Raw genomic sequence first — 25,913 nt, 5'->3', positions numbered from 1 at the left:
CCTCCAGGTTTTCGGGAGTCGCTCTGTGACGTCTCCAGGTCTCGCAAGTCAGTCTGGAATCGAGAAGATTTTTTTTTTTTGAATTTCCGATTCCACTTTTAATTCTCGGTAACGACTTGATTCCGCAGGTGATTCTGAATCAGGGGCGACTCGTTTCCCCAATGGGTGATAAATTAGCAATAAAAGACAAAAGTTGACTTGAGTATCCGTCAATAAGAATCATCTTTTAGTAAAAAGCTTTTTTTTTGTCCTTTTCTTTTTCAGTCTGGAAATCCTGATTATAGTTTTCTGCATTTCAAGTTCAGTCAATGATTAAATGACGACTCTATCTTTTAATTGATCCTCTTCTTTTTTTTCACTGTAAAACATTTTGTGAGGTAAAGTTCGTCCGTCGCGCCCGGTGATGTCATCACGTCCAAAAAGATGTGAAGAACGTGACCCCCCCCCAAAAAAACACAGCAAATTTCATTTGATTCAGGATTTTTTCTAGAAAAGACAATAATCGGACTCGAACTCGATTCCCTCTCGACGTGAGGCGACGGAACGAAGCGGTTCTGCGGGCGAAAAAGGGAGCGCCGGTGTTCGGTGTGGCGTCAGGCCCAGAGGCCGAGAGGTCAGAGGTCACGGTGTGAAGCCGCAGACTTTCTTAACTTCCCTGGTTCGGCGGCGCGGCGGTATGGCGGTATGGCGGCGGCAGGTTGGACAGCTTGTTGGAGTCCGAGGCCATTAGTCGTGGGTCGGCGCCTCTGCAGCCTCCATTAATCAGAGCGCTGACAGCCTGTTGACGTCAGTAAATACGTTTCCCTTCCTCCTCTTCTCTCTCCATTATTCTTTTCTTCTGCTCTTTTGTTTTTCTATTTTTTTTTTTTTTTTACCTCCAGTATAGATTTCCTATATAAACTCCTCTGGGGGGCGCCAGAGAGCTCTACAGGACTCGTTCAATGCCTTTGAGTTATTTTATTAAAACACACGTTTTAAAGCTGAATTAACCTTAATGATAAGAGTCACAGGCTGCAAAGATTTAGCAGCTTTCCTTTAACTAACGTAACGTCGACGGCACTTTAAGGGTTAGCGTCTCATCGTGAAAACAAAATCCTTTGTCGGGCGCACAGCGATTGGCTGATTGTCAAGACGAGTCTTGCAATCACTCTGCACCTTTTCAAGTGAAAATGCACCATTAATGCTTTTTAGTTTCAGAATAATTTGCGTGGAAATTTCCCCGAGGGGATTAATAAAGTATGATGATACCATTTTGAAAAGGATGCGTGTTTACGTGGCAACGGGGCCGCCGTCAATTAGCGTTTGCATCACTTAGCAACGTTAGAAGATAGTACGTAATGAGGGAAGTGAAATCTGGGCTGTGGACTTTTATTTTGACAGTCACCGTAATAACAATCCAATCCGGTCGTGTGTCCATACTTATGTCCTCGTTCTCCTGTCGTTAATCTTCATAGCAGGTTGTCCTCTGTGTGTGTGTGTGTGTGTGTGTGTATGTGTGTATGGTTTCAGTACAGAAATGACCAACAGCACCAACTAGTGGCCCGGCATGCCAACTACATCATTTTCAAAACGTTGCCACGTCAACGTGGAACTTCTCTGAAGTGAAACTACAAAAGCAGCCTTAGCCTGGTAGCATTAGCATCGGTTAGCGGTGAGACTCAGCTAGAGACACGTGGACACGAAAAAAATAGAGTGAATTATGACATGAGACGAAAGTCAGAGGAGCAACCGGACGTGGAGTCGGACAACGGGGTTATTGTGACGGTGTCAGGACGACGATGTATAAAGATAATCGCAAAAAACAAAAAAATTAAAACAAACAAACCAGAAGCTCATATGTTCAGGTTTAACCTGCATCCTTCTTTTATCTGGACAGACGAGTCGTCCTGAGCCAAGTCTCAACACAAGCTGTCCTCGGTGTGACAGGTGTGTGTGTGTGTGTGTGTGTGTGTGTGTGTGTGTGTGTGTGTGTGTGTGGGCACGGGGCCAGCAGGTCCCGGCTGGCAGGTGGGCCGGTACCTGCTGCCGTCCAGCAGGTGAAGCTCGCCTCTCCTCCGCCTCTCCTCAGCCTCTCCTCCACCTCTCCTCCTCTCCTCCTCCTCTCCTCTGCCTCTCCTCCTCCTCTCCTCCTCCTCTCTTCCACCTCTCCTCCTCCTCTCCTCCTCCTCTCCACCTCTCCTCCTCCTCTCCTCCACCTCTCCTCAGCCTCTCCTCTGCCTCTCCACCTCTCCTCAGCCTCTCCTCCTCCTCTCTTCCTCCTCTCCTCCTCCTCTCCACCTCTCCTCCTCCTCTCCTCCACCTCTCCTCAGCCTCTCCTCTGCCCCTCCACCTCTCCTCAGCCTCTCCTCCGCCTCTCGTCCTCCTCTCCTCTGCTGCTCCTCAGCCTCTCTTCCGCCGCTCCTCCGCATCTCCTCTGCCTCTCCTCCGCCTCTCCTCCTCCTCTCCACCTCTCCTCCTCCTCTCCCCAGTCTCTCCTCCACCTCTCCTCATCCTCCTCCTCCTCCTCTCCTCCACCTCTCCTCCTCCTCTCCTCTGCCTCTCCTCATCCTCCTCCTCCTCTCCTCTGCCTCTCCTCCACCTCTCCTCAGCCTCCCCTCAGTCTCTCCTCCACCTCTCCTCCGCCTCTCCTCATCCTCCTCCTCCTCCTCCTCTCTCCTCTGCCTCTCCTCCGCCCCTCCTCCACCTCTCCTCCTCCTCTGCCTCTCCTCTGCCTCTCCTCCACCTCTCCTCAGCCTCTCCTCAGTCTCTCCTCCACCTCTCCTCATCCTCTCCTCCTCTTCTCCTCCACCTCTCCTCAGCCTCTCATGTCGCACAAGCAAACTGCAATACTTGCACTGACCACTAGGAGGCCGGGAATCGCTGTTTTAAAGAGGAAGAGGTTGGAGGAAATAAAGCCGCTCCTCTTCTAGAATACTTGATTTTAAAGACAGAATGTTTTATTAAACCAGGACAGAAATCTCATACTCAAATAACTACAAATATCTAATTTACTCCCTATTGACAATGGAATTTATAAGTACTATTTATTTGAAGTAAATTAGGACAAACAAAAAATATCTCAGACCACTTAATTCAAATCACGTATTTTTCATGTGTAACAGTGAATTTAAAAAGTGTGGTAAACCTGAAATATCATCATAAATTCCACTATTTATGATTTTGAAAGCTGGCAAAGTAGATTACATCACAGTCATTTTGACTTGAGTCATAAACTAAAAAAATATCCAGTGTTGATATTCCAGGTCCATCAGCTGCTGCTCCAGAACCTTCTGACAATCGGTTCTCCAACTTTCACCAATTAGAACTTCTTTGTTTTCTTAATTTTTTTCTCCGGTCAATCACATGTTTCTTAATATATATTTCATATATTTATATTCTTTAAAGTGCACCGTGGACATTTTCCTTCTCCGTCAGTCAGATACAGTCATAAGAGAGGATTTTCTGTAGCAGCTTTCTGTTGTCACACAGTGACATCTAGTGGTCACAGATGTTATGTGCTGGTTTATCTTGATTGTATAAATCACATGAGCAGCAAAAAAAACAACAAATAAAATGTGTGATTTATAATTCGAAGAACTATGGTGATTGTGATCTAAAACTCTCATTTCTTGTGAAGTTACTTAAATAGTAACTGACAGCCGGTGACTTGAGGAGGAGGAGGAGGAGGAAGAGGAGGAAGAAGAGGAGGAGGAAGATGAAGAGATGAAGGGGAGGATGCGCCAAACAAATGGTGACCTTTTATACGGAGTGATTTGTTTACCTACAAATGTGTCTGTCAGCGTGACCTTCACACAGAGACCACCCTCATCTGTTCATCTTAGCTCCACCCATCAACACACACACACACACACACAGACACACACACACACACACACACACACACACACACACACACACACACACACACACGCACACACTGATCGTCGCTGAACGATCACAGACGACTCAAGATATAAGCTCGTCCTCAGCGTATCAGTTGGCGCTGAACACGTTGTTGCTGTGTCCCACTGTCAGCTTGTTGCCGTGACGACGCAGGGCGGCACTGAACCCACACTGAGAAGTTCCGGTCCGTCAGCCTGTAGTTTGGTTGATGGTTTGTGTTCTACGTACCTGGTCGTTCGTTTGTTCTCTTCCTGTGGAGAATCTCCCTCTTCCTGTCACCTTTGACCTCTACATTCATAACCTGGGTCTCATTACTGCCACCATGTGGCCAAATAAGGAAAAAAACAAATCTAAACAAACTAAATAACCTGAAAAAAAAAGAAAAGAAACAGAAAGAGTTAAAATATCTAAATAAAATGGCTTTGAATAACGGAAAGGAAAACTAGTGGAACAAGTAAAGAACAACAATAAACAGCCACAATAGATAGAATTGATTAATCGAATAATCGGGTTGGAACTGAAGTTAAAAAAAACTTTTAAAATGCAATTTAAGGTTTTGTTTCTATCGCAAAACTACTCGTACAAGTTATGTCTTTTTTCAAAATCTCTTTTGAAAATCTCTTTTCAATGAAAATCAGGTTAAAAATATTGTTTAACAAAACATGTTTTTCACACAATAGTTTTTTTGTTTTTTTTAAGTTATTTCTTTTAAAGGTTTAACACGCAGATTTCTTCACGTTAAAATGTAGGTTTATTTTTCTTCCCACCATGTGGAAGTGTTGGTTTTCATCTGTAAAAGTACCAGGACATGACGGTGTGGTAGTTAGTCCTTTACAAATAAAATGTAATTGAACGTTGTGTTGACTTCACCTGAAGGTTGTAGTTCTCTGTGCAGCCAGCAGGTGGTGCTGTGCATCCTGTTGTTGTTTTTTTAAACCCACACCAGAGTGACAGAAGTTCAACTCTCGTTCATTACATCCATGAACTGATTCGTCCGGAAATATAATTGAACTGTAACTCAAAGCTTCATGACTTTTAAAAAACAACAATTGATGTATAAGTAATAATCACCATATTGAAAAATCTACAAATAAAAAGCAAAACTTTGTGATGTTTAGTGTTTTTCATTGAGCTTGTGGTGCTGAAATGACGATTTTCCCTCGGATTTTTAATCTCCCTCATTAGTGTTTGGAATTAAAATCCACAGATTTAAAGCAAATTGATTAAAAGGTTCAAATAAATTAAGTCAAGATGCAAAGTCCACACAGAAACCGCCAAAGTAATAAGTGATGTAATCATTTGTCTGTCGTGGTGGTAAAACTATTAAAGTAGATTACATCATGTAAAGTGATACTGAGTGTAAGATTACACTACTGAAATGCTGTAATCTGAGTATTTTTAGTCTTTTATTTACAACCAATATTATTTTGAAAGTAGGGCTGTAGATTACATAAAGTAAATTGTTTTATTTTGAAAGTATTTTTAAGTATTTAATTCATGTTGTGCAACAAAACTGTATGAAAAGTGCTGTAAAAATAAAGTTTGAATTGATTTGGTGTTTAAAAAAAATACTAAACTAGCAGTAATCCATCACACAGACTGTGTTTGTAACTGAGTGTTCTACTCCTAAAATACAGTAATCTATTTGTAATCTGTTACTTATAATTTTTAAAAGTAGTGGAGTAGATTGCACCGAGTGAATTGTACTTAAGAGTTTAGTTACCTGAGAAATAGAAACTCAAAACCACTTAAAAAATACAAATGACCTAATTAATTAGTATTTGTAATAATCGAGCAATCATGAGGTTGATATTCATATATTTTTATTTTAAATGTAGATCGACAATAATACAGAAAACGTATAAAGCGTCACATCAACTTTTTTATAGGCAGAGAAAAATAAAGGTTATAATTTTATACAAGAAACCAAAAAAAAAAAAAAAAAAAAAAAGCCGATTGGAGGACAAAAGGTAAAACACAACTAACAAAGACGATTAAAACAAGGAGAAGGCAGAAGCACCGTAACTGTAAAAGTGTATAAAAATGGGGGGTAAATACATGGAGTGGTGGGGTTTATTAAACCCCCCCCCCCACCCCCCCCACCCCCAGTCAGGGCTGCTGAGCTGACGGCTGGTCTCAGATCAGTAGATGCTACCGTCTGAAACCAAATCAGCAGGTTTTAGAAAAAAAAAGACTTCAATACAGATCAAACTCTACAGAGTGAACGGTGAGAGCCACCGGGCCGCTGACGCTGAGAACCCAGGAACCAGTAGGAACCATCGGGAAGTAGGAGGAACCATTAGGAACCAAGAGGAACCAGTAGGAAGCATTAGGAACCAGTAGGAACCATTAGGAACCAGGAGGAAGCATTAGGAACCACGAGGAACCAGTAGGAACCATCAGGAGCTAGGAGGAACCAGTAGGAACCAGCAGGAAGTAGGAGGAAGCATTAGGAACCACGAGGAACCAGTAGGAACCAGCAGGAAGTAGGAGGAAGCATTAGGAACCACGAGGAACCAGTAGGAACCAGCAGGAACCATCAGGAAGTAGGAGGAACCATTAGGAACCAGGAGGAACCAGTAGGAGCCAGTAGGAACCAGATCCACCTGGATCTCAGTCACTAAAAGAAGCAAAGCCGCGACTCTTTTTAACCTCCAACAGGTTTCCAATAATAATAATAATAATAATAATAATACACAATTCACATGGAGCACCGTGTGTGTGTGTGTGCGTGTGTGTGTGATTAGCTCTGTTTGAAATGTGTGTTCACAGATTTTCATGTTTGCTCAGCTTTGTGTGTGTATTTACAAATCTTACAACAAACACAGAAATCTGCACACACACACGCACACAGTTTTCAGCTCCATAAATACGTCTCTTCCTCACGCGTCTCCTCCTGACTTCATAAAGGTCAAAGGTCACACGTGGGTTCGATATGTACAGGAATAAAAAAGAAAATAGGCAGCCTCTCTTATTTACACGCCTCTGTTCGTCCGCCTCAACGTTTCCCTTTGCAAAGCGCCGTGCTTCCATGTGAACCAGCTGGAGAACCGTGGAACCGACCGACGTTCTGATCCTGAGAGAGAAAAATCACTTCTGAAGTGGTTCTGATTCTGACGGGTTCTGAGACTCAGTCTGGGGTTTGTTGTTTTTTTTTGTTTGTTTGTTTTTTCTTCTTTTCTTTCTAAACCTGAGTGTGAATCATTCATCATCGGAATAGTGCCGATAACAACCTTTCAACATAAAGGCGGAAGATCAAAGTGTTTTTCCATCAAAGAAGCTCGACCGAGGCCCCCGTTGACACGACGACGTTTCACAGTTGCGACACCGAACCCGTTTAAAAAAAACAAACAAAGTGTTTTACACTGCAGCATGCGGACACATTGACAACGCAATGAGTCTGCCGGGCCACTCGGGGGCGCTGTTGCTTGATTTTGTAATGGAACGTGGGAACAGGCCTCGTGTTTGACGACTGGATTAATGGATGAAAGTGAACTGAAATAATCTGTGGATTCAAAATGAGTTGGAAACAAACCCGGGGACACGTTTAGTTTTAGAATATTGAACATCTTTTTAAAAGTTCATAATAATAGTGATGCATCAATACCACTTTTCTCTTTTTTTCTTTTTTTAAAAGTACGAGTACAAAGCTTTGGCTACTCGCCGATACCGAGTGCTTATTAAACGTCATTGAGTTTCGTTTATACTCAAAACGATACGTGAACCACTGCGCAGTGCGTACTGACATCAATCAATCCTTTTAGCATGTAGCATGTAGCATGTAGCATGGTTCAGAGTTAAGTGCTGAGCAGTTCGACGGTGATGAAGTTGCTGGTGTTGTACGGAGCATTTCTCTCCTCCTCCCGATGTTTTAAACAAAACCTAAGTTACAGTCTGTCCCACTTGTGTTTTTATCAATAATATCACAGAATCTCCAAACCGCTGACGTCGCCGGTTTGTGTCGGGGGACGCGTTATCGGACCCGAACTGGGAACTGGGAACTGGTATCGGCATCGGTGAATCGGTGATAAACGTCTTCATCGCCTGCTGAAAGTTGAAATATCCAGAAAACAAAGTCACGTAAAAAAAAACAAAAACAACAAAACTTTACAAAAAGTGAGAATAACGTTGAAATAAGCGCCATGTTGACCCCCTGTACAAAAAAAAAAAAAAAGTCGATTTTTTTTTTTTTTTTTCCTAAAACAGGAGGAAAGAAAGACATTTTTAAAAAAATATGAAGCTCCTGTGGCATGAAAAACATTTACAAAAATAAGATTTTGAAGACTTGTGGACACGACGTGGAGATCCTGACGTCTCATTCAGCCACCGAGAATCAAAGTGCTACAGCTGGAGGAGAGGAAGAGGAAGAGGAGGAAGAGGAGGAGGGTGTCTCTCAGTCTGTGTTGTCATGGGTGGGTGGGTGTGGGGTGGGGTGGGGGGGGGGGGGGGTGGGGGGGCTCCTCTAGGACACGCTGGAGCAGCGGATGCTGGGCGAGCCCATCTGGGTCAGCACCTTGTCCAGCCACTGCAGCGGACCGTTGAGGTGCAGCTCGATCCAGCAGGGGGTGCTGGTCACCGTCTGGCGCCTGGGGGACAAAGAGCAGGAGACGGAGGGTCAACTCATAAGATCTCCAAACCCCCCCACCCTCCACCCCTCCACCACCCCCCCCCTCCCTCCTCGAGAACCAGCGAGTGTGAAACACTTCAGACGCTCAGTGGAGGCAGAAAACACAGCAGGGGGGCAAAATATCTGAGCAGGGCCGGCCCGGGATTTGAACCCGCGACCTTCTCGCCATGAGGCGAAGAGCTGCGATGTCTCAGAGACACGTGAGAGTCGAGGAGAAACGAAGGCACACGAGCTAGAGCTTGGTGGATTTTGTGAATTAAAAAATTTTAAGTTTAAATTAGACGACACAGAGAGAGTGAAGGAGGAGGAAGAGGAAGAAGAGGAGGAGGAGGTAGAGGAGGAGGAGGAGGAGAAGGAGAGGAGGGGGAAGAGGAGAAGGAGGAGGGGGGAGGAAGAGGAGGAAGAGGAGGGGGAAGAGGAGAAGGAGGAGGGGGGAAGAGGAAGAGGAGAGGAGGAGGAGGGGAAGATGAGGAGGCAGAGGAGGAGAAGGAGAAGGAGGAAGAGGAGAAGGAGGAGGAAGAGGAAGAAGATGAAGAAGAGGAGGAGGTAGAGGAAGAGGAGGAAGAGGTAGAGGAAGAGGAGGAAGAGGTGGAGGAGGAGGAGGAAGAAGAGGAGGAGGAGGAGGAGGAGGAGGAGGAGGAGGAGGAGGAGGAGGAGGAGGAGGAGGAGGAGCTGCTCCAGTAACCTGAGCCCTGTTTCTAAAGTGTCTCCACATGTCAGTGTTGTTCCTGCTGGAGTTTCTTCTCTGTGCAAACCCTCCAGCCAACCATCTCCCCTCTTCCTCCTCCTCCTCCTCCTCTTCATCCTCCTCCCTCCTCCTCCTCCTCCTCCTCTTCCTCTCCCTCCTCCTCCTCCTCTCTTACTATCAGTGAGTCAGACGGTGGAAAACAGGGCGGGACAGAAGAGGGAAAGTCTGACATCTCTTTCTGACACAGCACATGTGTGTTTGCTTAAAAATAGTCTGCAGCGCCAGAAACACACACACACACACACACACACACACACACACACACACACACACACACACACACACACACACACACACACACACACACACACCCCCCCCCCGGCGGTTCTATTGTCTCAGACCTGATATCTGCTTTTTAAAAGCTGCTCTTCGTCACAGAAAGTCGCCACGACACTCGTTTTTTTCCCACAAGATAATCACAGAACTGCTTCCGTGTGTGTGTGTGTGTGTGTGTGTGTGTGTGTGTGTGTGCGTGTGTGTGTGTGTGTGTGTGTGTGTGTGTGTGTCTGCTCCCCCCACCTGTACTCGGCCCCCCAGCCCTTGACGAAGCTCATGCGGATGGTGCACATCCTGGTGAGCTGGTAAACGGCCTCGAAGCCCTGGTTGACGGACTGAGCCAGCAGGGCGGCGAACTCCTGGTTGTTGAAGATCTTCAGGTTGCAGCCTGGAGAACGTGAGGAACCGGAACCTTCCGTCAGAGAACCAACCTCACCTGGTCGCTGGAGCGACCTCTCTCTCTCTCTCTCTCTCTCTACAGACACGCACGCTCACTCACTCACAGACACACACACAGACTCACCGACACACAGACACACACACAGAGTCACCGACACACACACACGCACGCACGCACGCACGCACGCACGCACACACACACACACACACACACACACACACACACACACACACACACACACACACACACACACACACACACACACACACACACACACAGACTCACACCCACGCAGGCACGCACACACACACACACAGAGAGACTCACACACAGACTCACACACACACACACACACACACACACACACACACACACACACACCTGGGGGGATCTTGCAGACGGTGGCTGGGTGCCAGCCGTACCGCTGGTTGCAGTTCGGACTCTGGACAAAGATGGCGCTGTCGCTGAGACACTCGGCGAACACCTCGCCGCCGATGTAGTACAGCCGCACGCCACGGCCTGGAGGGACACCAGCCACAACATTAGGATTACTAGTTACTCCTTTAAAAGGTACATTAGTTACTTTACCGATTACTTGTTAGTAACCCCCTCCCCCACCGCCTCAACTTAAAAAGCGTTTTTTCCCCCTAAAAACTCTGAAAAAAGGGGGCGGAGCTTCCCGCCCATACACATGTTTGTTAACACGGCCGTACCGATGTGTCGGCGCGTCAGCTCCACGGCGGCGTTGCGGTTGACGTTGGACAGCAGGCCCAGGCAGAAGCGCTCGGAGTTGGACGGGTCGGTGGAAGCCGTCCACGGTGAGCGAGGGCTGCGAGGCGTGGAACGTCTCGCCGACGCGCTGGTTCAGCTCGTAGTACGAGATGGAGCACCAGAAGGCCGGCTCGCAGTACGTCACCGGCTGGAGGTCTGGACCAGGAGGAGTCAAACGGTAAGATGTGTGTATTTATGTTTTTAAACATAAAAAATTTACGATCTTTGTTTATTGAAAACACAACTTTTTTTTTTTTGGGGAAATCGGCTCTAAAGGAGGAACTTAAAAAAAAAAAAAAAAAAACGACTCCGACTCCATGGAAACGGAGGAATAGGCAGTTTTTAATGAAACGATGTGGTTTTTATTACAAATCCAACCAAAGGTGCCAACTTGTGGACTGGCATGTATTTTGTTTTTGATGTTTCTGCTGTCGGAATCAGACGTTTTCAAAAACATCCGCGGTGTGAATGCAAATCTCGTCAGAAATTAAAGTCAAAAAACGATGCATGTGTAAACAGGGCCTTTGTCTCACTGCTCTTTCAGATTTTTTTTGTCATTTTAAATTTGCGGAGTGTAAATACAACCGGTGGGGAAATAATAATAAGAATTATTATTAATAATAACAATAATAATAATAATAAAAAATAAAATAAAATAATATAATATAATAGTATAACAATAATAATAAAATATAATAATAAAAATAATAAAATATAAAATAATAAAAACAAACCTAAACAAAATGTAATTTAATTTAATAAAATTAAATACAATTAAATAAAATTAAATAAAATGACCTGCCTATTTTTAGGATGTCCTGACTGGTACACGGATTGTACCTTTGGAATACTCAGAATACGTGGACAGAGCACTTAGAGCGATCTTTTTTGACATAATAAAATAAATCCTCGTCACTGAGCCTCTGAAGGATGTTATTTTCTTCTTGTTCTCTCGGAGCAGAACACACACTACACTACATGTTCATCATTTACTGTACGATCTCTCTTTCCGAGCCGATCGGACCACAGGAAAATCAGACACGATATTTTTTTTGCAGAGCGTCCCGACCTTCAGTCACATTGATTTATCAGATGGTTTTCCACATGAGTCACACGACCAACCAAACCATGAAGTAAGTGTAACATGCAGTCCTGGGCATACGGTGAAAGAAAATTCAGTAAATAATTGATTCGCCGTCCACTTATTTCTCTTTTTTTCAGGATTTAAAGTGAAAAAGAGCCTGGATGTGAAGCTCAGGTCCGTCTCGCACTTTAAAAACCATCCATCCATCTTCCACACTGCTTGGTTTAAAAACCACCGCTATGAATTATGAAACATGTCTCACATGTTAAATCTACTTTTAAGTGGACAAAAGTGAAAATACTACAACTAGTTGAGCTTTTAACAGATCGTAGGGAAATAATGTTTTTTTTTTGTTTTTTATTTTATTAATGAAAAAGGACATAATAGATGAGAAAAGGGTGTAATTGCAAAACCATGAGAGACGATGACAGAGGCGGCTGAAATGATGACATGTGGGGGAGAAAAGAGGGGGGTGAGGGGAAGGAAAACATTCGGGAGGAGCTGACGTCACAAAATGTCAAAGCCATGCGCCGTTTCCCAGAAACTTTTACCAGAGGAAATGTGGAAACTCGATCCTCGGTGGAGGCTCAACGCACACACACACACACACACACACACACACACACACACACACACACACACACACACACACACACACACACACACACACACACACACACACACACACACACACACTCCTGACCCACTAAACACGCTCAAATGCTCAAAATCAGCATTTTCACAGCAAAGAATATTTGATTTTCTTTATATTTTATTATTTATGCAAACGTGTGTCAACATTTTGGAAATTAAATAATTGGATGGATCACAGGTCCATAGCATTAGTCCCACCTTAGGATTCTTCAACATCAGCGTTTGAACGTGTCGACACGAGTCGGAGAATCACGGACCAATCAGAGGCCGCCTTTCAAAACGTATCGACCACATGGTATCGATTGACCAATCACGTTGCTCCTCACTGGGCGTAATACAAACTGGAAGTCAGTTGCGAGTCGTGTTGTTGAGACCATCATTTCTTTTTTAGCAAACTTCTTTTGCCCAATTGATCTCGTTTTTGGGGTTACGCTACTAAAATAAAAACATTTTTTAAAAACCTTTCCCTGAACATACTCTTGAAGTCAGCCCGACCTAAAAAGCGCAATTTATAATAAAAATGACAATAACATTTCTGATGGAAACTCAAATTTTCAGGGAAAGCTTTCTTTAACCACTACTTCCTTAACACCAACCTTAGTATAACCGAAAAAGCTCAAAATGAGCCTTTTGTTTTTCAAATATACCTCAATATGTGTCTCAACCATGACCAGTTCTTTATCGTTTATTTTCAAAGTAGATATTAAATTCCTTGGGGAGATAAATATTCATAAATATGCCAGATTTGATCCCTCCAGGGGTAAATGCAAAATATTTAAATGTGTTTAAATAACCTACAATGCATTTTTTCACCCTAATCATATTGTTTAGTTTTTTTCTGGTGTGCATATATATATAAATATGTTTTTCTAACAATGAATTTTCAAAAACAACCCCAAAAAACATATTCCATTAATAAAATTTAGATAATTCACAAACTGCTGTACCAGGGCTGGCCTCCAGGGGCGCTGTGTGACCCACACAAAGTCTTAAATTATTGTTGCTGCATAAAGAATTGTGCACCAGAGACACCAGGACGACGTTCTCCGTCGATTTTGACGCCACTTTTTCCTGTGCGGGCCCACGTTCAAGTCCCCACGAGAGAATTTGTCCCCGGAGCATTGAGGCACGTCTGAGGTCGTTGGTCGCCATGACGACGGGCGAACAGCAAAAACACACAAGCAGCACTTCTTACCGAGGTTACTGTGGGTGGGCGAGACGGGGTTTGGGGACAGGTTAGGGGAGCTGGTGTCCATGCTGTGTGTCATCTGGTGGTCGCTGGTCTCGCCATCCTCGCTGAGGTAGCCCGGCGGCGGCGTTTCTGAGCGGCACACACACACCACAGGTTATCATCCATTCATCACACACACACACACACACACACACACAGTAAAGTGCGTCTCAGCTGGTACCTGGTATGTAGTTGCTCTGAGGCTCGATGCCAGCGGGGAAGTTGGTGTTTTCGGGGATTGAATGGCTGTAGTCATCCAGGGGAGGGAACTCACTGGGGATTTCTATGTGTCTGGGCACCAGCACTGGTGGGAGCACTGTGGGGGGGGGGGGCAAGAAAAGACATAAACACACCGAGCAAACGATTCCTAAGAACAGCTAAAAGTACATCTAACCAGTGAAACGAAAGAAATGTAACCTACAAAGTTAGGCAACTGTTGGGTGAAGCAGATCTCAGGTCTGTGTCGCGTTTCAGGATCGTTTCATGTAAAAAGGCATTTTTTTGGTGCATTTTCGCTCCAGAAAAGTTTTGTACTTACACAACAGCGTTTTTTTAAAAAAATTTTGTTTTTACACGTAAAAACGATGTTTTTACAGACGCCCAAAACATAAGCAAAGTTTTCCACTTTCGCTTGAAATTGTCACGTTAAATGAGGCCTAAAACGCAACATTTCTCATTTTATTAAACTAAAATTAGAATTTTTTTTTGTGGCTCCATAAAGTCATTCCTCGGGCCCCTTTGGGTCTGCAAGCCGTGAGTTTGACTCTCCCGACGAACAATCTCGCCTCAGAAATCCACTTCACACGTGAAGGAAATAAACACATGTGGTGCAGCTCTTTCATAATAAGGAAGTAATTAGAAATTCGACAATAAAATGAAAATAAGCCATGTGCAATGACTTGTGAGGAAAAATATGCTGTAAAAAAAAACAAGGCTATAAAAAATGTACCTTGGAAAAAACCCTGAATTGAAATGGTTCATAATACATCTTTTAAACCTGTTCATCAAGTTAAAAAGATCAATTTCCATTAATCACAGAGTTAAACGTCCGGTTTGACCGGCTGGAGGTCGGGGGGTCGGTTCCATACCGGGGGTCTCCACTCTCTGGTAGTGGTACGGGTTGACGCACACCTCATCCTTCTTGGTGTGGAAGGCGTACTCGCACAGGTCCAGCGCTCGCAGCTCGTGGTGGGACTGGAGGTCCGGCCAGCGCCACAGGCGGCAGTAGATGACGTGCGGCAGCCCTTTTCTGTGGGAAACCTGCAGGCGGCCATCCAGAGACCTGAGGACGGGGGAGGGAGGGGGCGAGAAGCGCAAAGCAATCAGCATCGATCTGCAACTTTCTGCCTTAAAATCTCATGGATTTTAATCATTTTGAGCCTAAAAAATACACAAAATCCTCCTTTTATGCCTTCAGTTTATACATCACAATTCTTTTTTGTTGTTTTTATTTTATTTTGATAGCGAGAACTTCCACAGATTCGCTGCGTTTCCATCACGATTCCCTGAAGCCAAGATCCCGTTTCCATGGCAACGCTTGAAGTGGGGGAAAAAAAATCATGAATTTTGCGTTTTCGTTTCAGGAAAGTTTTGAGTTTAATCTGCAGAAACGTTGAAAAATCAATGTAGACAGCTTGCCAGGCCACAAGTTGGCGCTGTTGGTTGTTCGGTTAATTAAAACCACACGCGCACACAACAACAATACGCGAAATACATTAACAGTGAGAGAACGCTGACATTCGTATGGCGAGACGACCCAAGTTGGATTGTTATCACGGTGACTGTCAAAATAAAAGTACCAAGTCCGAGAGAAACATAGTTACTTGTTCATCGACTGAGCATGTGCAGGACAGCGTTTCAAAAAAATGGTTTCTTCTGTTTCCACAGAGTCGGTGCATTTTCAACGAGAGAAACTTTGAAAGTTTAAATTTGAAGGTTATTACAGGACTATTTTACCGACTCAGAACAACACTGAGGTGTTTTGGGGCCCTGAACTGAAATGAGCTTGACAGCTTTTCATCTAATGCTTTTAATTTCATAATAGAAATTTTGATTAAAAAATAAATAAAATACACGAGTCATTAACTAATTCAGAGAAATAACAATTTCCAGGATTAAAAAAAGTTTATTTTCTTTACACTTGAGCTTCTTTTGTCCATTTCACAGCGAAGAGTTCTGTCCGATATATATGGTTTGTGGAGCCTAAAGACTCTTTGTAATATCTGATCATGTGCAGAACATCATGAAGCCTGGCATTCTTTAAGAATAGTTTGAGAGATGTGGGTGACGATGGAGCACACACACACACACACACACACACACACACACACACACACACACACACACACACACACACACACACACACACACACACACACACACACTCTACACAAAGCCGTGACCTGAAAACCCTCCGTGTGGTGTTTACTCCTGGCGAGGGTCCCAGCTGTTCGACTATGAGCTCCCGTCTAATAATAGCTAAGCGGCAGTGGGATTAGCGTACGTGTAACAGCAGTTCATTGTGTTGTGTAACATCTGCACTCATCTGCCACACAATGCTGCCGGCGGGATGCTGCCGGAGGCCGTTGCCTGTAATCTGAGGGGACGATGACCCATGAAAAAAACAAACAAACAAACAAACCAAAAAAACACAAAGTCGTCATTTTCCACAAGTCGCAACGGCAGCCTCTGTATGCGCCTCCCTCCCACATTCACAGTGAGGGTCAGAGGCTTAAACGAAAGCCCCCCCCCCCCCCAGAAGGGCAAACTTCTATGTCTGAATTAAAAACAAGGTCGACCACGCCGCCGCATCTGGGTCGGCCATTATACGTCCATCAAGGAAAGGAGGCTGCTTCAATTTTTCATGGCGAAGCTTTCAATTCTCCGTCTCTGCGCTGTAAAAGCAGTCGGGGGTGGGGGGGGGTGGTGGTGGGGGGGGTATCAAACGGTACATAATGTACCAGCAACATTTCAGAGCCATCGGAGGACCAAAGACGGCGGCGGAGAGATGAAGGACGTCGTCCCAAGATTGCTCTGTTAAAGCAACTGCGCCGGTTTTTGGGGGTTTCTTTAGATTGGGTCATAAACGTGGTGACTCCGCCTCCTCCGACCGGATCGGGCCAATCGGACGCAGCAGAAATATTTACACGAGGTCGTCGTGATCAGTTTAATGTGATTCAGTTACGACGCACAACGGTTTCAACCGAATCATTACCAAGCAACTTCTGGAAACATCTGAATTACTGCAACTATTTACAATAAGACTTTTGTTTTTTGTTTATTTTAATGTATTTGCATATGCTCACACTTGGCTGAGTGTGTTCATGAAATTCAAATTATATGCAAAAAAATGTTAAAAGATATATAGATATATATATATGGAATAATCTGTCACTTTGTTGCTATGCAGCCGACTTTCAGCCTTTGATGTTCTCACAGTGCAGATACACAGTTTGTGTATCTTTGATCTTGAGAAGACAAAGCAAGGAGACAAAAGAATCACAGGTTTTTTTTAATCTCTACGTTAATGAATGTGTTTGAAAGAGAGGAATAAGATTTTCATTCATCCATATGAAGCAGGAGCGAGATAAATATTTGTTAGCCATTTGTTGCTTGTGACTGATTTAATTGATGAAAACTTAAAAGTTTAAGCTAATTTTGTCATCTCTTAAAAAAAAAAAATCTATGTTGTTTTGAATTTTGGACTTGGCAGGAAGAGTTTTATCAGGAAAAAAAATCCACTATGCACCTCATTTATGGTAAAATACTGGATTCTTATGAGTTCCTCATTGAATAAAGCAGCAGTTTTTCACGATGAGGACGGGACTCAGTGAAACGATGCGATGAAACGTCTTCAACGTGGACGTTTCCTCCCCGGCGGGGGCCGGAGCGCCTCCATCCAGCCACTAAAAGGCAGTTTCCATCCATGTTTCGGAGGTTAGTCATGGAAAAAGAGAAGCGTGTGAAAGTCTCCCTCAGCACGACGCTACATGTTCTGCAGAGGTGGAAAAAAAAAAAAAATGCACATTCGCAGTTTATGAGGAAACGTGATGAGTATCTGTGTAACGCGCATGATGTCAAACGGTGAAAAATTCCAAAGAAAGCAATTTTTTTTTTTTTATTCCTTAAGAGCAGTGGAAACAACACAACACCAAGACCACCAAGACGTCTTTGGAACATTTTACTGCACTTTTTTTTGCACCAGAAAGTTTCATTAAAATTGGCTTTATGTTGAGATTGTAGTCGATTCTGGTCGCAATTGTTTGGTTTTACAAACTAGGAATGAAGCCGACGGCTAAAATAAATAAATAAAAAAAAGAGTTGGCTCACGATGAACGATAACTTCAGAGAAACACATGGAAAGCAGATTTTTTTTTTAAACTGTGCACGAACATCTCCGGAGTGGAATGACTCACGCGCGGCGACGGGACAGAAGACGGTCATAGAGGACCGATGGGACGTCCCCGGTAGGAATGTGTGGGCAAGGACAGACTTCCACACACTGCAAGCGGCTTTTTCAGAGGTTTTCCAGACACAAACATGGCAAAATAAGACTTTCAGTAACTGTGAGTCACTAATAAGTTCAATATCTGACCGGCACATGTGCAACATGTGAAGGTCGACACGCAGAAAAACCAGAACTACGACGTCATTGAGCTGAAATCAGATTCAACCCCTGGGCTGAAACTGTAAATGTGTGCAGGTCGGTTGGTGTTGTAATAAAGCAAAGGAGGGGGGAGTACAAGATTAGCTCAGCATCATTTATGCGGAGATTTGTGCTGAAATCCTGCTTTGTTTCAAGGCTTCGTCTCCAAGATGATGTTTCCAGTGAAAACGCAGCGTTTTATATCGACATGCATTACAAATCGCCAAATACCAACTTGACGACACTGCGGATTCATACAAAATCAAAAGGAAAGGGCTTAGAATCATTCATTCAATTATTCAATATTAAATCCACTGGTACAGACTCAACTATTAATCATTAATTATTCATCTTTTTGGATATCTTAGGTCGTCGTTACTTTTTTTTGCGTAGTTTGCTTTGCTCTGTTATGTTTGTTGTTTGTTTCTGATAGTTTATCTTTGTTTTGTTTTGTTATGTACCCACATGCCCAAAATAAACTAAAATAAACAAAATTTCATACTATTTGGCCACATGTCGGGACGTTTTGTACACAAAAAATAAAGAAAAATCCCACAAACTGTCCAAAAACTGCTCAAGTTATCGAAACTGTGTAGGAATAATTATATGTTATAATATAATTATATGTTATAACATATTTATCTCGCTCATTGACAAAACAGGAACTGACAGATTAAACAGTTAACCTGGAAAAAGTCTGGGAATACTCAACAGTCACCAGAAAATCAATGAGAGTGTGTGTGCGTGTGTGTGTGTGTGTGTGTGTGTGTGTGTGTGTGTGTGTGTGTGTGTGTGTGTGTGTGTGTGTGTGTGTGTGTGTGTGTGTGTGTGTGTGTGTGTGTGTGTGTGTGCGTGTGTGTGTATAAAGGTTTCAGTTTCGGGTCATTGAGCACAATCGTTCTGACACAGATTCACTGGAAGAGAAAATCCATCCCAATCTGTCTCTTCTCACTTCAGACCATCACTTCCTGAACGACAGACGACGACAGGATGGAGAATCTTGACCTCCTCCATCCTGAGACGATCCGACCAACGAGACAACAGCACTGACGTCCAGTCTGGAGATTTGTGAGGTGGAATAAAGTTCTTTAAGTGATCAATAAAAAAAAAAAAATCCATTATTGTGTTTATAATAATAATATTACCATCATCATCATCACTATTATTAATATAATTAATAATAGTGTGAAGAAGAAGAAGAAGAAGAAACTTAATTGCTCTGACCCCTTAACTGAAAATACAAGAAGTAAAAATGATATTAATACTGATGTCGGTAGAGACAATATTGTGATCAATTTAAAAATCTATTATGTTTATAATCATAATTATAATAATATTATCATCACTATTATTAATATAATTAATAATAATAGTGTGAAGAAGAAGAAAAGGAAGAAGAAGAAGAGGAAGAAGAAGAAGAATTGGAAGAGCAAGAAGAGGAGGAAGAAGAAGAAGAAGAAGAAGAAGAAGAAGAAGAAGAAGAAGAAGAAGAAGAAGAAGAAGAGTAACCCTAACCCTGATGTTGGTACAGAAAATATTGCTAATCTATATTATAACACTGATGCTAATAATGATCTTGTACGTAGATGACATTGTTATTTATATTTAATACTTTAAAAACCAGATTTAGATCTTTTTGACAAAGATATAAGATCCAATAGGATTCCTGTGGAGCTTTTTATTCTCAGCCAGAGTGACGACGTCAAGATGAACTAACGGACACTCTGTGCTGAGGTGAGTGATTGTGCAGATTATTGTAGATTTGTGTGTTTTGGGCTGACTCACTGAACACACTCAGACAGCAGATTGAGCTACGCTAAGCCGGGGGTGGAGGAGGTGGGGGGGTGGAGGAGGTGGAGGGGGGGCAAAACAAACACTGTGGGGCATGTCCTGCTACGCTCACAGACACAAACATACACACTGTGCGTGTTTGTGTGTTAAGGCTGGAAGCACACACACACACACACACACACACACACACACACACACACACACACACACACACACACACACACACACACACACACACACACACACACACACACACACACACACACACACACACACACGGAGCTCCAGAAACTGACCTCCTTACATTTTTATTTCTTCCAAACTATTTCAGTTTAAAGTTCTGAGCAGTGACGGAACGAAGCGTCATGAACTCACACCACGACTACGATCTCCTACTAACTAGTAACTAGTCAGTATTATAAGGTCGCACACAGGAGTTTTCGTTGGTTTTTGTTACGTCTGTGGTTGCAGAGCCGCCGTCTCGCTCTGAGCTCGCCGTTAGCTTCCGGTTAAATAGAAGATGAAAGCCTCAGTATTTTTTTAAACTAAATTCTCACCCATGAAAGTTGCTACGTTGCAAGTTGCATTAGCCTGCATCCAGAGTAGCCGCGATTAGCATTAGCATGGTTAAAACAGCAGTGCGCTTCTCTCTCTGAGAGCGGTGGGTGTCGGTGGTTCATCTCGGTTGTTTCAGCTTATAGAGCATCTTCCTCCCGTTAACTGATGCAACTTTATTTACACGACAGCGTTTCGAGTGACAACACCTCGTTCATTAACGATAAAACTACCAATACTGACTATAAAAATACCAATATTGACTATAAAAATACCTATATAGACTATATAAAACTACCAATATTGACTATAAAACTACCAATATTAACTATAAAACTACCAATATTGACTATTAAACTACCAATATTAACAATAAAACTACCAATATTGACTATAAAACTACCAATATTACCTATAAAACTACCAATATTGACTATAAAACTACCAATATTGACTATAAAACTACCAATATTAACAATAAAACTACCAATATTGACTATAAAACTACCAATATTAACTATAAACCTACCAATATTGACTATAAAACTACCAATATTGACTATAAAACTACCAATATTAACTATAAAACTACCAATATTGACTATAAAACTATCAATATTGATGATAAAAATAACAATATTGACCATAAAACTACCAAAATTTACCATAAAACTACCAATATTAACTATAAAACTACCAAAATTGACTATAAAAATACCAATATTGACTATAAAACTACCAATATTGACTATAAAACTACAATACAGGCCTCCATTATGGAGGCCGCCATGTTTGTTACGCATTAGCAGAAATTTAGCACGGTGGTGGCGTGCATGCGCAGCCGGCGGAGGAATCGCAAGCGTCAAAGAAAAGTTCCACTTTGGGAGCTGGTATGAAAAACCGAGTGTCTCCGAGCAACGCTGTTGTGTAAACGGACCAACGAAATGCAACAACAGTTTTGCTGCTACGTTCCCTTTTTGTTGTCGCGTCGCTGGGGCGTTAATTATTAAATCGTTATACTTAATTCGCACACTGCTAACAGCCCAGCTAACGCTACTATAGCACAGTTATGTGACCGTAATTAACAAATCCCAGCAAGACAATGAGAACTGAAAGGCACCGGCAAGAAACAGGTTTTTCCAGTTACCAGTAACTGCGATCAAGCGCTAACATCTAATTTCTAAAACAGGTTTAACCACATATCGGAACGATTTTGATGCCGTAGCTTCTCGTTTTAACAAAACTACATTATTTATCAATTAATCAAGAACAAATTTTACAAGTGTTAATTGTCTTATTTCCTGAACAAGTGCCCGTTGCCATGGCAACCATTTGAAAAAAAAAAGCTAAACTTGAATCACTTCAACGTGAATTGCAATGTGAGCATAATAATGAAAAGAGTTTACAGGTTTAACCACATATTGGAACGATTTTGATGCCGCAGCTTCTCGTTTTAACAAAACTACATTATTTATCAATTAATCAAGAACAAATTTTACAAGCGGTAATTGTCTTATTTCCTGAATAAGTGCCCGTTGCCAGGGCAACCATTTGGAAAAAAGAAAAAAAAAAAGCTAAACTTGAATCACTTCAATGTGAATTGCAATCGGAGCCTAATAATGAAAAGAGTTTTTTTCTGTGTGGTATTTTGCAAATAAGTTAAAAAGCACCAAATTTGTCAGTTTTGATTGGGGGGGGTGTGTTGATAAAACAGAAGGCCGTCCCTGTGAAAGCATGTAAACAGGAGACGCTCCCCGCAGCAATCTGTCCTCCGAGGGCACAGCAGGCGAGGACAAAGTGGCTGACGGATAAAGAAAGGAGGGTGCCGCTGGACAAAAGGACCGGCAGCCTGTCTGCACAGCTCAGAGCGGCTCACAGTGTCTGTGACCGACCGAGCCCCTCCTCCGTCTGCCCCACAATCCCCACACCACACCGAGTGGGGGGGGGGGGGGCGTAGGGACGGTAGGGAGGGCCTTTGGCTGAAATGGCCTTTGTGCCTTTCATAAAGTCTGCGGAGGCCTGACCCACAGGCCGGCTGCAGTGTGTGACACTCCAACAACAACAACACCGCAAGAGACAGGTCGTTCCAGAGGATCTGCAGGAAACTCACAGGAAACTCTTTCAATATTCAAGTTCTGTTGGGGAATTAATTTACTCTTGCCAGTAGTTTGCACTGAGCAACACGTTGGGAAAAAAATTGAATAACTTCTCTAAAATGATAGTAAACTACATTTTGGAGTTTCGCCACAGCAGAGCAAACAAGAGCGACATAATTCAAACCGCTTTAACACGTCTCAAGTGAAAATGCATCGTTTTTGCATTTTTGTTTCGGGAAAGCGTCGCCTTGGCACGCAACGTTTTGAAAAACGATGTCCATTTACACCACAATGTGTGGATGGGTGACTGTCAACTATAAGTCTACCAATATAAACTATAGAGCTAGAATGTAGACTGGGAGAGATGCCACTCTGGAGGCCGCCATGTTTGTTATTGTCCCATTAATTTACACATGAGCAGAACAACTATTTGCCACGGCGGCGTTGAACATGCGCGACTGCAGCGCTTCCGCCGTCTGTCTTCGTCCAGCAATATTCCAAAAGCTCCCCCCCGGGAGACATTTTGAAAAAAAGTTGCCTTTTTCAGTGGCTCCGAGCACCGTTCTCATTTTAAACACAGACGCTCAAAAACGTGACAAAACTTTTGCGTTTTCCTTTGAAAAAGTTGTATAAACGGGGCTTCAGGGTAATTCGGGATGGGATCATCTAAACACACACCCGTCTGGTTGCAGTAAATAGTTTTTGTGCTCGTGAGCGAGTAGAAAATGTCGGATTCAGTTTTTGTCGGAGAAACGTTGTAGGATTCAAAATAACGCAAACATTTACTACACCATCATCTGCATACGGGGAGAACGTCGCTTACGTTACTGAGATAACATGATGGGGGTTTTTTTACTACCACGGGAGTATGTAAGAGTACTCACTCAAGATACTTTATAAATAGATAGCTACTTAATAGACTCAATCACTGTTTGTGTAAATTTGAGGCTAAAGCTAGGTGGTAGATCGTGGTTAAAAACTAGTCTGTTAAGTCACTAGTAAATACAAGACGTGACTAATTCACCCTTAATGAAGAGAAACACTTTTGAGTAACATGTTAGTAACTGCACTACTTCTAAAAGTGTTAAATAGCCACTCAGTTTTTGTTCATAAACTAATGACAAACTGATGCTAACGGCGAACGGAGGGTTCAGACAGAGAAATAACCCATCTCTTCTGTACAGAAAGTAGTGAGAGACGGAGATACTTTTATAAGAAGCAACTAGTTACTTACTTAGTTATTCTATTTTAAAAATTAGTTTTTAAAGAAGTAACTAGTTACTTGACTCTATTACTTTCGGTTTTCATGAGGAACAGCAGTCATATACTAAAGCGAAAGCTAAAGTTAGCAGTGGGACTCAGTCAGAGAGAAGTAACTGCTCCGTAATGCCTTTAAAAATTAGGAGGCAGTTGAGGCAATTGAGGCAGTTTTACATTACGGTGGAGATTTTCCTGAAAGTAAAACCAGTTTCCAGTCATGTTTTTTTTTCCTGTTTACTCGTCTTCTCTCATCACAGAAAGTACAGAAAGGAGAGAGAGAGAGAGAGAGAGACAGAGACAGAGACAGAGACAGAGAGAGAGAGAGAGAGCGAGAGAGAGAGAGAAGGGGTCCAAACGCTGGCCTGCGTCTGCATTCCTGCAGTGGTTGAGGCTCATGTGGCGAAACATGTTCCACCGCTCGCCTCCCACTCGCTCTGGAAAAGCCATCAGACGTCTCCAACAAAGGTGGTGGAGGGAACAGAGAGGGGCGGCCCGCCGTGGACTTCAGTGATATCATCCGGGATGAAGAGGAGGAGGAGGAGGAGGAGGAGGAGGAGGAGGAGGAGGAGGAGGAGGAGGAGGAGGAGGAGGAGGAGGAGGAGGAGGAGGAGGAGGAGGAGGAGGGTGAAATAGGAAACCAGCAGACGGACGAGCCAGACGACAAGCAGCCGAGGCAGCGGAGGACTGGGAACCATTTAGCTTCTTACTGCTAATGCTCCCATTCTCTCCATCCAAATGATGAACGAGTGAAAGTGTTCCACATGCAAGTCGTCAACACAAACACCCACACACACACACACACACACACACACACACACACACACACACACACACACTGTTTGCATCTAGCTGAATTTCAATCACTTCATTTCCTGAAAGAAAGAAACAGTCCATCCAACATCTATTCATCCTTCGTCTCTCTACCTGTACATCCATCATCTATCAGTTTGTCCATCCATCCCTCATTCGTCTACTGTATCTGTCCCCTATCCACCATTATTCTATCCATCATCCATCCATCCAACGTCTGCCCATCATTCCCTTTATCCATCATCCATCCACACATCCAGTTTCTTCATGTCTTTGATTAGTTGACATCACCGGTGAGCACTTTCTCAAAAATGCCTCCTGAACTCTGAAACTCTTAATCCTCATTCTTCTTCTTCTTCTTCCTTCTTGTCGTCTGTAAAACGATCCGTCGTCGTCTCTTTTTAAAGCCACATGGACTCGTTTCTGCTCACATCCAGCTGTAGTCCAGCAGGGTCGGACCAGCAGAGCACAAAGGCCCAGTGTTGTCTGCCGAGCGTGTGTGTGTGTGTGTGTGTGTGTGTGTGTGTGTGCAGATAGTGAGGCGGCCCAGGCCAAGTCGAGGCAGAGCCGTCTCCAACTAACCCTCCACCCGCGGAGCAGCCGCAGACCAAACAGCAGCCCACACCCTGCTGGAAGGGAGCATTCCTCTGAGCTGAGTACACACACACACACGCACACGCACACACACACACACACACACACACGCGCACACACACACACACGCACGCGCGCACACACACACAAACAGAAGCTCATCAGGTTATACGACAGGAGGTGTTTTCATGCCTCCTCAATAAAATGTAAAAAAAAAAGCTTAATTTTTTTTGGTTTCAGAAAAGTTTCACGTTTCCACGGCAACAGTTTGAGGAGGATGTTTCCATTACGAAGACGAAGGTGCTGAAAAAGATGCACGTTGGTTTGTTTTTTTTTGTAATGAAACCACAACATGCAGGCAACAATACAGTATAAACATTAACCCGGAGTGAATAATGGCAGAACGTTCATACGGACAGACGACCAAGTTGGATTATCGCTACGGCGACTGTCAACGACCAAACTACAAGTCCCAGGAGAGTCTGGACG

At 43.3% G+C, this 25,913-nt stretch overlaps 1 protein-coding gene across 1 annotated transcript in view; it reads right to left on the bottom strand.

Moving 5' to 3' along the window:
• Positions 1–5,683: 5,683 nt before the first annotated feature.
• The window catches only part of LOC308148128 (mothers against decapentaplegic homolog 3-like), a 31,971-nt gene continuing 11,741 nt past the window's right edge, over positions 5,684–25,913 (bottom strand). The window contains 8 exon segments of the mRNA XM_080521562.1: positions 5,684–8,468; positions 9,777–9,921; positions 10,315–10,452; positions 10,647–10,737; positions 10,739–10,860; positions 13,638–13,763; positions 13,855–13,989; positions 14,762–14,955. Of these exon segments, the coding sequence (XP_080377688.1) occupies positions 8,345–8,468; positions 9,777–9,921; positions 10,315–10,452; positions 10,647–10,737; positions 10,739–10,860; positions 13,638–13,763; positions 13,855–13,989; positions 14,762–14,955 (1,075 nt within the window). The 3' untranslated portion in view covers positions 5,684–8,344.

This window comes from Blennius ocellaris (assembly GCF_963422515.1).
Source record: "Blennius ocellaris genome assembly, contig: SCAFFOLD_196, whole genome shotgun sequence".
NCBI classification, from domain to species: domain Eukaryota; kingdom Metazoa; phylum Chordata; class Actinopteri; order Blenniiformes; family Blenniidae; genus Blennius; species Blennius ocellaris.
This window is presented reverse-complemented; position numbering and strand designations above follow the sequence as displayed.